The 13,145-nt window shown below is 40.5% G+C and overlaps 1 protein-coding gene across 1 annotated transcript in view; it reads left to right on the forward strand.

The window, feature by feature from the left end:
• PTPRK (protein tyrosine phosphatase receptor type K) overlaps nt 1-13,145 on the forward strand; it is a 320,227-nt gene that overhangs the window by 96,849 nt on the left and 210,233 nt on the right. Inside the window, exons 3-4 of the mRNA XM_059835338.1 lie at nt 3,150-3,231; nt 5,041-5,156. Coding sequence (XP_059691321.1) covers nt 3,150-3,231; nt 5,041-5,156 — 198 coding nt within the window. The remainder of the gene's footprint in view (nt 1-3,149; nt 3,232-5,040; nt 5,157-13,145) is intronic.

The raw sequence follows: 13,145 nt of genomic DNA on the forward strand, positions 1-13,145 counted from the left end.
CTCTCCTCTCCATTAAAGGAAGGGAGCATCTCTCAGCAGTGCACTAGATGAGCATGCGATTAAATTGTAGTAAGTGGAAGGACATTTACAGTTGCACAGGCAACTAATGTTTTCTGGCTAGAGTGATAATCTGAATTATTTTTCAGCTAAAATGAAAGTGTTTAAGCCATTCTTTCTAGGACTGTAAACTGAACAGCAGTTCAGACTAACTGCAGGATTCACTCCCAAAGCACTGGTGTCTTACTAGGATAAACCTTCTCTGGTGAAAGGAATAGCTCAACAGTCTGGTTATTCTCAAGTAATGTGTGCGTATGTGAGGAAAAGAACTACCTCAGCTTCTGGTCTGACTTGTCAGCATTTTAAATTGCTGTTTTCACCTATATATGCAATTCACTTTTTCCATTTCCCATTTTAAATGTGAACAGATGTTACCAAATTAAAGCCTGATAAGAATTTTTTAACTGAGCTGCACCTTTTGCTATATAGTGTCTACAGTTATGAATGTTTCATAGCTGTATTTATACCAATTATGAATGTAAATAAAAATAATTTAGCACTGTATATATGAAATCTCAGCTCTCTAATATCTCTTTTTAGTCACTTTATTTTTCCTTTACTTACTTCATAAACATTACTCCCTATAACATTTTGTAGGCTTCTTGCATTTCTGTATTTCTTCATGGTTTTTTGTTGTGTTGGGTTTTTTTCCTTCTCATGGATCTCCATGTCTTAAGATTATACTTTCCTGTGAAATTCTCTTTTTTTTGCTAACTTCCTACTCTTGGAGGGTGGGGAATAATTAAATTAGTCTGGAAGATGTAGAAAAAAACCAAGTAAATTCATTCCCAGCTCTGTCCCAAGAAAGGTAAGTTTATCCCCTCTGCCCCAGTGTAGGAAGGTATCAACATACAGGGGAAGGACACACTTACATGAGGCCAAGCTTCCCTGGGTCCCTGGATCTAAGTTACTTCCAAATGAATTAATAACAACCCAGTTCAGAGTGAGGTGTAAATTTAGTCCAGTTCTTAACACTGATGCTCAAATGTCTTAACTGGACTTTGAGAAACAAAGTGTTTTCAGAGTTTGTGTATGTGATAGAACTGTATTGTGTTGTAAAGAAATTGGTCTGTCAGAAGGGCTTTAAATACAGTATTTATTTCTTACTGAGTTGTTTGTCTTCCACACCATCCAACCATTTAAAAAAAAAAAGGGGATTAATCCAAATTATTAAAGAATTGAAGATATTCATGTTGATGGACAAGCGCCAGCTCTCTGAAGATGCCCGAGGAGCTGGTGGACACTGTCAAATAGTGCTCTGGTCAGAGAGGTCATTGGACAAGGGAGTGAAAGTAGGACCCCCAGACACTAAATTCCTTTCCATCAAGCTGTTGTTGGCCAAGGCAGGAGGAGGCAGAGAATGAAATGGTTTCTGCAACTTAATTGCATTGTGGTACAAATAAAATTAAAAGGAAAAAAAAACAAACCCAAAGAGAGAATTGCAGCCAGAACCTCAGCAAGAACTTCTGGAGAAGTTGGAAGAGGGATTGTAGCCTGTGCTGTCAAAGTATACGTGCCCCACAGGCTTCCTCTTTCTTCAGTCAGAGCACAAGTTGGGGGGCCCTGTGAACCACATCATGAACATGCCCATATCCACCTTTCCTTGGAAGTTTTCCTTATTTTTCCCCTTTGGGGTTGTTGAATTCGTTCTGAGTATAAACAGGCCACCTGGGGTCCCTACCTCCTTTGGTGGGAAGATAAATTGCACTTCATGTCTGGGTGGGATGTACAGGTGAGGAAATGGAGTGAGTGGAGCATAAGCACACAGAAGTGTTCCTGGTGCGACGTTCAGAGCCAAGTTGCATAAATGCCAGGTATCTTGCCGAAGAGGGTAGTTTTTGTGAATGAGAAGCCCAAAAGCAGCTTCGGAGGTAGATGGGAGCTGTGTGCTCCCAGAACTCCTTTGAGACTGAAGAGTGCAGCAGCAGTCATTACTTCTTAGCAAGGTGCCGTGCGGATCCCCCATTAAGAAGACCTGAGAAAGGTGCATGATGGGGATAGCATTCTCCTGCTCACCTGCAGGGTATGTTGGGTTGTTAATCCACTGCCTTTGCTGCTCCCTTACATTGTCCCCAGGAATGAGATATGTAAACTACTTGAAAAGATTACGTATAGAGCAGCTGACTTGCTCTAAGCCTGTCTTGCACAGAAGACCCCAACAGATATTTACTTTGAGCAATCACAATTGCAAGTTTATATCGTATCACTTGACTCAGTCTTTACTGGTGTGCTTTCCTCTTTCATATCTTCCTTTTAGTTTGGACATTCATGCTTCATCCTTTATTTTTTTCCTTCTAATTATTTTCTTTTTACTTTCACTGTATTCTTTTTTTTTTTTTTCCCCATCCATACAAGGAAGCATGAATCTGGACAATAAATTTGTTCTGGTCACTTGGCGTTGTTATGCTCTATCTGTAGCAAAAGACAGCTCTGTGCTCTGGAGCAGTCCAAGAGCAATTCTTTGTTGTTACTGCCCATTTCGGGTGGGACAAGAAGTTGGGTGTGAAGACAATCTCCTCTTTTCCTTCACACACAGCAATTTCCCCATTGCCTTGCAAGAATGAAGAATTAAGTTAACGACTACTACATAAATCTCATGCTACAGCTGCTCTTTTCATCGCCACTGGGGAGTGCTGCACTATTTCCATGCTGCTGTGTGTTTTCCTGTGCGATTATGCTGCAGAAGGTTACAGGAGACCGTGGACTATACTGTGACCCCCGACAAGAATATAAGTTTTGTTAAAATTGGTTGATCAGTTGTGTGCTGTGATGTCGAACCTGTCTGAAAGTAAAGGCATTTTTTCCGAATTGAATCTTGTTTATACATTTAGCAGAGTGAAAGCAATATGCCATTAATTGAGGTAATAAACATGCTTTTCTAGTGTGCCATAAGCAACAAATCCAAAGCAAGTCATGTATATGTATGGTATGGAACTGTAATACATTGAGTAATAAATATTCCGTTCAGTCGTCAAACCTGGTAGGAACTTCAACTAAATGAAAAAGGCAGTGTGTCTTATATCTACACGCTTGCTACTGTGGGAATTCTGTAGAAATGAGTGTTGTAAACATTTTTTCTTTCATTTTGACAGGTAATATTTGAAGCTGAAGTCTCAGATGGGAGAAATGGCTACATTGCCATTGATGACATCCAGGTTCTGAGTTACCCTTGTGGTAAGTAATGATTAAGAGCTGCATTTTTCTCTGTCTTTTCAGGACATATTTGATACTGCTGTAGACTGCTGAGTTTTCATCACTTGATCACTGATGTTCTTTGTTCTTTCAATAGTATTTTTGTTGCAGCTTCCAGGGGAAAATGTAGTGTTGCAGTAGTGATTTACCTGGGTAAAATCTTTGTCTGCCAGAAGTATAAAGGAATACAAAAGCAGAAATTCTTCAGTGTCTTTTTAGTCGTACCACAGTTGGTGTGCATAATCAAAATGGGTTTTAATGTTAATGCGTATACTCACTGATTAAAGAAAACTGAATTGGCAGATGCTTGTAGGAGGTTTATCAGATTTCATGCCCTTGTTCTTTTTCTTTTATTTTTTTCAAACAGACACAACAGATTAAAAAAAAAGGCTTCTGGCTATTGAACTGCTGAAGGATTGGGTTTTGTTGTTTTGTTTTTGTGGACAGACTTCAGGCATTTGTGTTTGCCTTTCCCTGCTTAATCCTGGGGAAGAATTACAAACATGCAAACACAAGTTGCAATAATGAGAATATTCCAGAAATAAAAAGTTGTGAGGACAACATCATTACTGTGCATTTCTGTCACTTGTTATCCCATTTTTTTGGTAATTTGGTTCTGTTCAACTCTTCTGATCTTCCTCTAGACATCCTCTTTCTAAAATGTGATTTCATTGTAATGTACCTCATGGCTGATAATTTAATTGCTTTCTGAAATGATCAAGATATAACAACCCCCTCCTCCAAATTTGCAAAATTATGCCAAATAACAGAGTTGCAATGGCAACCTCACATTTTGTTTTCTCTACCCCAAACCTGTTAAGACCACGCTCCAGGGGCTACCAAGCTTACAGGGTATTTGAGTGAGTTACCTCTTTATATTTCAGCCAGCCTAGCTATCTGATGTCTGTACTCAGCAAAGCTCTGCTCAGATTCAGTATTTGGCTTGTTTATTTTTTTTCTTTGTGTTCTTTTTTAAGTGCCAAAACAAAAGGCACTTGGATACAGCCATGACGGTAGATTATCAGCATGATATGGTATTCAATAAGTTCGTTTTTGTTACTGATTTTTAAAAGCTGTTTGTTCCAATTTGCTGTTTTTTCCTGCGTGTTGGTTTTTTTTTTTTTTTTCAGTAAACACAAAGAAATAACAGGTCAGCTACCATTTCCATTAGTAGTTCTTGAGAAAGGGATGGGCGAGAGCTGTGTAACCTACCCATTCCTCAAATGCATCTGTCAGCTTTCTTACATTTAATAAATCCTTCAGGTGGTTGTGCCACTGAGCTTTCCTAGGGGCTTTGTCAGTGTGGGAAATAGATTTGTCAGCTCCTGAAATACTGTATTCAATGGCACAAACGATTTCATTTAGTAAAACAGCAGAGCTCTACGTTACATTGCAAATAATCTGAATAGTATCTCTCTGTTTGCCTGAGCAGTATCCTGCTAATTGGGTTTTTCTCAGTATGACGGGTTTCATACAATCGAAAGTCTTCAGGATAATTTTTGTAATGTGCTGCTGACATTTTGGCATTTGATCTCCTTCTCTTGGCTTTGATTTTTAAAAGACTTTATTATAACTCATGTATAACATAAAGTTAGTAGAATCACCAGGGGAGAAGGGAAGGGACTGAAAGCACTCTTTATTCTTGAACAGAGATGAAACAAGTAATTTTCTCTCTTCTGCTTCTGTTTTTTAGCCAAAGGTTGCTACAATGCGCATCTTCAGGGAGACAATGTTGCTGGCACCTTTTTAGCAATAAGCGTTATTTGTAATTTTTGTTTTGCCCCTCTGCAGATAAATCTCCACATTTCTTGAGGCTGGGGGATGTAGAGGTCAACGCAGGGCAGAATGCTACATTTCAATGCATTGCTACAGGGAGAGATGCAGTGAATAACAAGTTATGGCTCCAGGTAAGGCCAACTCATGCAAGTCTATTTGGCTAGAGGACAAGCTGCTTTCTGGAGGTGAAATATTTAAATTCCTAAGCCTTTTTCTTCTGCATGTAAAATATTTAAATACAATTTTATCTCTGTTAAGTGGAGAAACTTGTAATCAATTTTGTAATGTTAAAAAGCTTGGATTAAAAATTAGAACAACTGGTGTGGACAGTGGAGGAGGGTTGGTCTTTAAGGCATAGTGGGCCTCCTCTCCTTGTAAATCAGCTCCTCTGTATCAAAATTTATTACCATTAGATGCAGATAATTGGCATTTGGGATTTAGTAAAACACAGATGTAACACAGCTGTCATAAATTTTGAGGATTATTTTATCATATAAATTACAATTAATTCTTTGTCCAAGCAGGTGGCTGGAGGCATGTGACTGTACTTCTGTGTGCATCTCAATTTTACTCAGCAGCATATTTAATGGGACAACATAAAAGGACTGTTGCATGTCGTTTTTCTCTATCTCCATAATAGGAGGGACTTCAACTTTCATCTGTGTGTAATAGTGAGAAGTATGTGTGTTAGAATCTAAGAGATGACTCAAACCAGAAAATAACCCTTCTCACTAAACATAAGAAAAAAGAAGAAACCAACACCACCATCCCCCCAAAAAACTGCTTTGCTTTCTGGTGTGGGGATGGGGTTACTTACAGTTAAGACCACCAGTTAAGTAGAAGGACGGCAAAGTTTCACAGTTGCTCCTTAAAAAATTGAATTTTGCTGCTTAATAAGGATTAAAAAATCACTTTAGTTGTATGTGTACCTTTATATGTATGCTTTAGTTTACACATATACCTTAAGCACCAACACTCCTTTAGAATGGTTTCTAAATATGCCCTTTAAAACTTTATTTTTTTAGAATGTGTATTTCTGTACATTTTCAGAACTGTAAAGTATATACTTTTTGGGAAACGTTGTACTTTGAAATGAACTATAATCAGAACTTTAAAATACCTGTTTTTTGGCAAGCATCGTACTTTGAAATGAACTATAATTAGTTACTTTAATCTGTTTGATTTTTCATTTAATAGAGAGCGGAGCTGACAACCCTTGAGTAACAGTTGCATATAGACATGTGATAAAATTTTAAAGAGATATTTTTTAATAGGTAGAATGAGATTAGAAGAAGTCCGATATGCAAAATGTGTTACTGAACAAATATGCCACAACGTTAAAAAAGGAACACAAATCTAGCAGTAACTGCACTGCATTTAGTAAAAAGGTATCATAGCAGTAGGAATTGGATGTACGCTATGTCGCTGAGTAGCAACTTCTTTAAATTGAGCAAACTTATAATGCATGCATTGAGGAAGAGGAATTTGATTTCAGAGACTTGCCAAACAGAGCACATAAAGCACGCAAAATGTAATTAAGCTGGGTTTTGCTCTATCAAAGGCAGACTATAACAGTCGGAGCATACCAGCAAACCCGTGAAGCACCACCTTCGGTAGATCATGGGTCAGAAAGTCCCGATGGAGACAGCCAGCTGGAAATCTTCCCTATCGCTCACTTCTCTGAGTCAGATAACTCTGACACATTATCCTTGCTAACTTGCAGTCCCCTGAGGAGCCCGGTTAACAGCCACAGGAACTTGGAAAACGTATGTTTCGTCCCTCCATATACTTCATGGGTGGGGTTTTTTGTGCGTGGATCACAAGTGTGGCAATTTCTCACAGTGCGAAAGATAAGGTACTGTTGAGGTTATAACTCTGCTTGCTTGTGCTTATGAAGTGCTTTGATATTCTTGAAGATACCTTGCTACTAAAATTACATACTTGAACTTCCATTCCCCTTATTGTTTTCCCTTAAACAGTGCCAAATTTTCACCAATTTAAAGGGGACCCGTTTTTTTCTTCCACCCTCATCATTCCACCCCTCCATCCGTCTTTCCCAACGTGAGCATGAATCAGCAGATTTCCCTCTCTGAATTTCCTTCCTTAGATAACACAGCAAGTTACTGCTGTTGTGCGCAGCTAATAGTGAATTGACTCCTTTTCCTTAAAACCCAGGGTGGGTATATATGGGCCTCGTGAGGCTCCGGAGTGTGACTTGGAAAAGGTTCACTTTAACCTTTGACCAAACTGGAGATTCATAAAGCCCGAATACCCAGAAAGGAAGAACTGGCAGATCAAATCAAATGCCTAAGTAATTGTTTTTGAGAGCCCTGAGCTGAAACATTCTAGGAATGTATTTTTCTCATAACAAGAAAGGCCATTGGAAAAAAAAAAAGTGCAAAAATGAAAAATGAAGGGTGGGGGAAGAAGACACTTTCCAAGTACACTGTGTTAGAGAAAATAGCTTTTGTTATGTCCTTATTGAAAGAGAAAAGGTATTTCCTTGGAGGAAAAAAAAAAAGAAAAAAAGAAACAGCAGCAAACAAATTGCTATTAAGACACATTCTTTGATAAGTAGAGATCTGAGGTGCAATCTGGGACACCAGGGCTTTTGTATCTGAAATGATCTAAGATCCAATTTGCTTGCATTGAAGTAATAGAGATGTTATGGACTCTACCAGCGTTCTCTGGCTCTCCCAGCCCTCTGTTTCAAAGAGGAGCTAAAGTCAATTCAGCAGTGGGGAGAAAAAAAGCCAGCAGCCACCCTGTTCTGTGTTCAGAGTCGTGCTCTCTCTGGGTGCAGTCCCACAGCTGCTTCAGGCAGGCTCCCTCTGAGCTGCTGCAGTCTTGGCTTCGCCCTCCTCATCGCTCTCTGCACTGACACTGGAGCTTTTGGAGCTTGCCAGTAAGTCAGCTCAGGGAAGTGATCTGGCTGAAAAAGATTTTGGGCCAAATTGGATTTTTGTTGTTCTTGGGGGTGGGGAGGACTGTTTGTTTTAAGCGTTTTTTTAATTTTTTTTTCTTGTTTAGCTTTATTCATGTCTGAATTACCTATAGAAATAGTGCCAGCAGGTGGAAAAAGATGGGGATGTTTGGTTAGAAGCAGGGAAGATGGAAAGATTATAACAATCTGAACTGAAGTTGAAGTGAATCCTGGTAGCGTGTCTCATTGCAGTGTCCTATGTAGACTTAAAAAAATTAAAGCTATTGGGAAAAAGCCCTGATCGTATACTAGATGATCCACGTGTGTGCGCATTTCCATGCTTATGTTTTTCTCAGTGTATATATAATTAAGTACACATACCTTTGTGTGTCTGAAAATAAAAATGGATAAAAATAGGTATGGCATTTCAATAAGCTGTTTCCTGTGTGCTTGCTGCTGTAATCCCAGTCTTTTTGTCAATTCCATTTTCTGTAAATGTACATCTGTAAACATTTTAGACAAATAGGAATTAACATTGAATTGAACTTCTGACTTTCATGGCTGTAGATTCTCCTCTTGTTTGTTTTCAGATTGTATCTCGTCTCTTGTCCCCTTTCTTACCCCTTCCCTCCCACCCCTGCATTTCACAGCCCCACTGGACGAAGGTCTGGGACAGTCAGAGCTCTGGCATTGAAAGATAAGCAGTAAAGATAACAGAAGTCTTTTAAAAGTTGCAGCTGCATTAATACGAAACAAATATTTGCACAGATAAAGAGATTTAACTGGTTGAACAAGATGATCTGAAACACACCTTTTGTGACAGTGTGAATAGTAGGTGTGGGAGCGGGACAGAAATGCAGCTGTCAAATTTTTTTGTTCTTCATCTTTTCAACCTAATCTACTATCGAATCTGTTACAGTTATGAGCTGAAGGATTCACTTTATGACCTACAATTATTAGCAAATTCTGAAAGAGTTTCAAAGTCCTTAGTTTTTGTTTAAAGGGAGCATTGATGTTGTTTCTGAAATACCTTCAGTCTTGGTGTGTATTATCTTTTTTGCCTGCCACCCTCTTCTGAATGTAATGCTGTGGGGCTTTTTCTCTGTATTTTCCCCCTCCTCTTAAAATTTCCACTGTAATATGTCACACACAGACAGCTGTAGTTTGGTGCCGCTGTACACACTGAAGCAGTTAGGTTGTGTGATAGGAGTTCCCAAACCCAAGGTGGTAACGTAGCTTTTCTACCTGTTATGCTTTGGTATGCTCTGTCTTTCCTGTAGGAGGTGAACATAAGTGTGTGTGTAATCTTAAAAGATTAAATATAGCACGTATAGACATCGTAACTGATCAGTTGTTGCCCACTTCTGCTGATTTTCTTTTTTCTAAAGGCTATGAATTGTTTTTCTTTGAAAAGACACTTAAAGAATAAGGATTCTTTCATGTATTAACATTTGATGCACCTTGCTACTTTGTTCACATTGATTTGCTGAATTAGTGTATATAGGGCCACCTTTTTATTCTATTTTTCCCCACCCTGTGAAATGCCATGCATTCCAGTGGAGTTAGGTCAATAAATAACCTTGCAAACAAGAGTCAGTTCTGCCCCTTAATCCTGTGCTTGGGATGGATACGTGTTAAGTATTAAATATTTGAAAGAATAGCACACTCAGGGCATTCTAAACATGAAAATGCAGGGGTGGGGTGGGGTGTGATGAGGGGCCTGTTTGCCAATTTGATCTGGAGATTTCTGTGCAGAGAAAGCTTACAAGGTTTTAAGCTTCGTTTCTTTACTAAGACAGTGGAGAAATAGAATTGGCTGCATAGGATAAATAACATTTGGGTACACAAAGACTCCGGAAAGCAGTGTGCGTATTGTCCAGCATTTGTTCTGTGGATCTAATTGGGATATCAGAGCAATAGGGTTTTTTGCATAATCAGGCTGTGTTTAACGGCTTCCTGAGCTGCGAACAATTGTGGCTCCCAGAAGCCCAATACGATTTTCAGTGTCTTATCGATGTCCGGTTTAACTGGACACTCGCACAGTGCCAGTGGAGCTTTTTGCTGGAACATCTGTTAAACCATATGTCTTGGCACCTGGTTCACATGGCGATAACTGCAGCACTAATGAGTCCATCCATCATTGCTGAGCTTTGCATTAACGTAGCATTGGATTAGGGAAAGCGGCTTGCTCTGGCTTTGCAGTCGGATGTGTTTTGCCACGGTCCGCGGTTGATACCATTTGCTTTGGCGAATCTGAAATTCAAAGGGGTACCGCATGCATTTAAAAGTTTAATACGCGCCTGGTAATCCTGTGCAGATTGCCATCAGAGCGGTGGCGAGCGGGCCAATCTGTCAGCAATAGCTGTGGGTGCTGGCTAACCGCCGCTCCACTTGGGCTGCCAAGGCTGGCAAGGCAGCCCCGCTCTCGCCCGTGGAGAGGCTCGTCAGCGTTAATGCGGTCTGATGCAGCCCCTCTCTCCGCCAGAGGAAAGTGTCGTTCCTTGTGGAATAACAGATAATTAAAGCAATTGCCTGAGAGTAATAATTGAAAAAGTGAAATTAAAAAGCATTATGGAAAATAAAATGCAAATTGCTGTAAAAACAATGGAGTGGGGCTGACCTCCCAGCGGTACCAACTGTTACCGGCGGATGAACGAGCGTCTGCATGGCTGGCTGTTCGGGCTCAAACAACTGGCTGTATCCCACTCCCTCTCTTGAGGGAGCTGCCGTAACCCTTAATGCCCTGTTTACCAGCATCTTGGGTTTTGGTGCTGGTTGCCACAGAACATGATTTGATATATACCATTCATTTTTCTTGCTAGATGCTGCATATGTGTGCTCTTTAACAAGTCTTTGGACGGGGCACATGCAGATGGTATCCTGTGATGATGCATTTGGGCACATCATTGTGTAGGATCAATATAATATTTCAGGAATTTAGGCTGGAGAAGGTATATGAGAACCTGTGCCTCTGGCAGGGGCTTGAGGGACACAGCATTGACTGTTTTGTTTTGCGTTTTGGGAGGACAGTATTTCCTCTCAGAGGAAAGAAGTTGAGCCACAAAATTCCTTTCTTCATGGTACCCAGAAGGTGAAGGCATGGATCAGGATTTATCAGGAGGGTTTGAGTATAGGCCGTGGGCCTTTGGGGTGAGCCTTTTAGCCGCAGTGAAGTGTTGTGAGGTTTGCTCATGGTCTCAGAAAAAATGTATCTGTAACAGGAGAGTCACGTCCAATTTAACTTTGTTTTATGTAGTTTGCATGGTTTTTCTGCATTGAATTTTTCATAGTTTTCTAATGTAACTTTGCCTTTTGAGATCCCATTGCATTTTGATACAGTTAATTAACTGGTTAAGGTACTGTTTCTTTAGTTTGATAAAACATTTGCTGTTACAGTGCACCTGCCTATTCACCATTTTTGCCACATTTGAAGAATGTCTTTTGTTGTTTTGCACAAATTTTATGACCCCTAGTTAAGGGGAGCTGAGTACGCTCTGAATGTTAGAGAAGCTTTGTTATTTTCCTTTTTCTTTTGTGGGGGCCTAGAGAAAGTTCAGAGAAGGTGCTTTGTTAGCACCCGCAGGGGTTCAGCTGTGGAACGGTGATGGAGATTTTTAGTCTTCTTTTTGGTTTTAGTCAACTGTCAAGTTTGAGGCTTTTTGGTGTTGAACTGAAATAAGTCAGTCAGGCCTGCTGCCCAAAGGAGTTGAAGCGTGATGTTGTGTGGAGGCTGCGGGAGGAGATAGAAGCGATCGCTCTGGGTTCACCCTTCTCCCCGGCTGGCAGGAGTGGTGGGTGAACCTCTGAGGAGCCTTTGGGGGGACAGCAGACTTTTTGGATCATCAGGGTCATCTGCCCAAAACAAGTACTAATTTGTACAGCAAATTGGGCTGTTTATACCAAACCTTCTTTCCTCAGCTGGTAAAATGCCGCTCAAGTCTACATCATCTTACCTTTATCTTGATTACTGACAATGGCCGAGCAGCATAGTTCTTTTTCTGTTGCACTTGAGGCTTGCACAGAAACTTCACTTCCCTCATTTGTCTCGTCTTTGGTTGCCTTTACTTATAGAAAAGATGTTTTTGCAAGTGAGCAACAAAATAGGGAAGCACAGTGGACAGGGCTCCTCTTTTGCAGTGACTTGTCTATTTTACCTGCACTTTCGCCTCATCATATTTATGTTCTGTGATAGACCTTCTGGTTTTCCAAACATTTTTTCAAAGATGTATAAAAAGCTGCCTTGAAGTGATACATCAAGCTCCTTGTAAATGACTTGACTTGTAATTTACTCTGTATATCACACTGCTGACTCCAACACGGTTATAAAGAATATTCACCAATGAAAAATACAGTATTCGTAACTTCATATTTGAGATTCTCCTTTGAACTTGTTTGTTTTACAAAATTTTTTTTCCCCCTGTCTTTGCACTCTGTGTGCGCCTTTGATGCTATCTATGTCATTTAACCCTGAACGAACCATTCCCCCTCCTCAATTTATCAGCTTCTTGGATAAATATGGCAGTTCTCCCTAGATGCCTGGTGAACTTAGGTTTCAGCGACATGAAATACTGTAATCCTCCTGGTTTTAATTTAATTCTGCACCAGTTAACTAAGTCCTCCAGCCTGTGTAGCTACCAGTCATTTAGTTTACACGGCAGCCTTTGGGTTTGTCATCCCTGTAGTTCTTCCCTAGGGACGCTGCTGCTCCTGCGGCGGCTGGAGCATCAGGCCCTGGGGACCGTGCCGCTGCCAGGGCCTGTGCCCGCCGTGGTGCCGGGGGTCAGCTCACTGACCACCTGTAACACCAGGCGCCTTTTTCCCCTCCTGCCATTTTGTGGTTTACAGCTAGACCAGCTGTGGTGGAAGTTCGGTCACTCTGTGTAGTCCTGGTAGTATTTCCTCAGCCAGGCTGTGGCTTAAACCCATGTAAATAAGACACCTGAAATTAAGATGATGTTTATAAAAATGTAAATTGTTATTAATTCCTCAACCGTGAGTCCTGTGAGTCTCGTCTGTTAACGCCTGCATTCAGGTTGTCTCCTCCTCAGCGGTGTGATGTGCAGTAGGTAGCCTGGTACCCCAGGCCATAGTTTCCTCAAAGAGCTGCAGGACTTAATGAATTACAGAAGAATAAGAGCAGCTGGTATGCTTGGCTGCTTTTAGAAAAGCGTAAAATCGTCTGCTGAGAAGTGTTTGA

Source organism: Gavia stellata, chromosome 2, assembly GCF_030936135.1.
Source record: "Gavia stellata isolate bGavSte3 chromosome 2, bGavSte3.hap2, whole genome shotgun sequence".
NCBI lineage: Eukaryota > Metazoa > Chordata > Aves > Gaviiformes > Gaviidae > Gavia > Gavia stellata.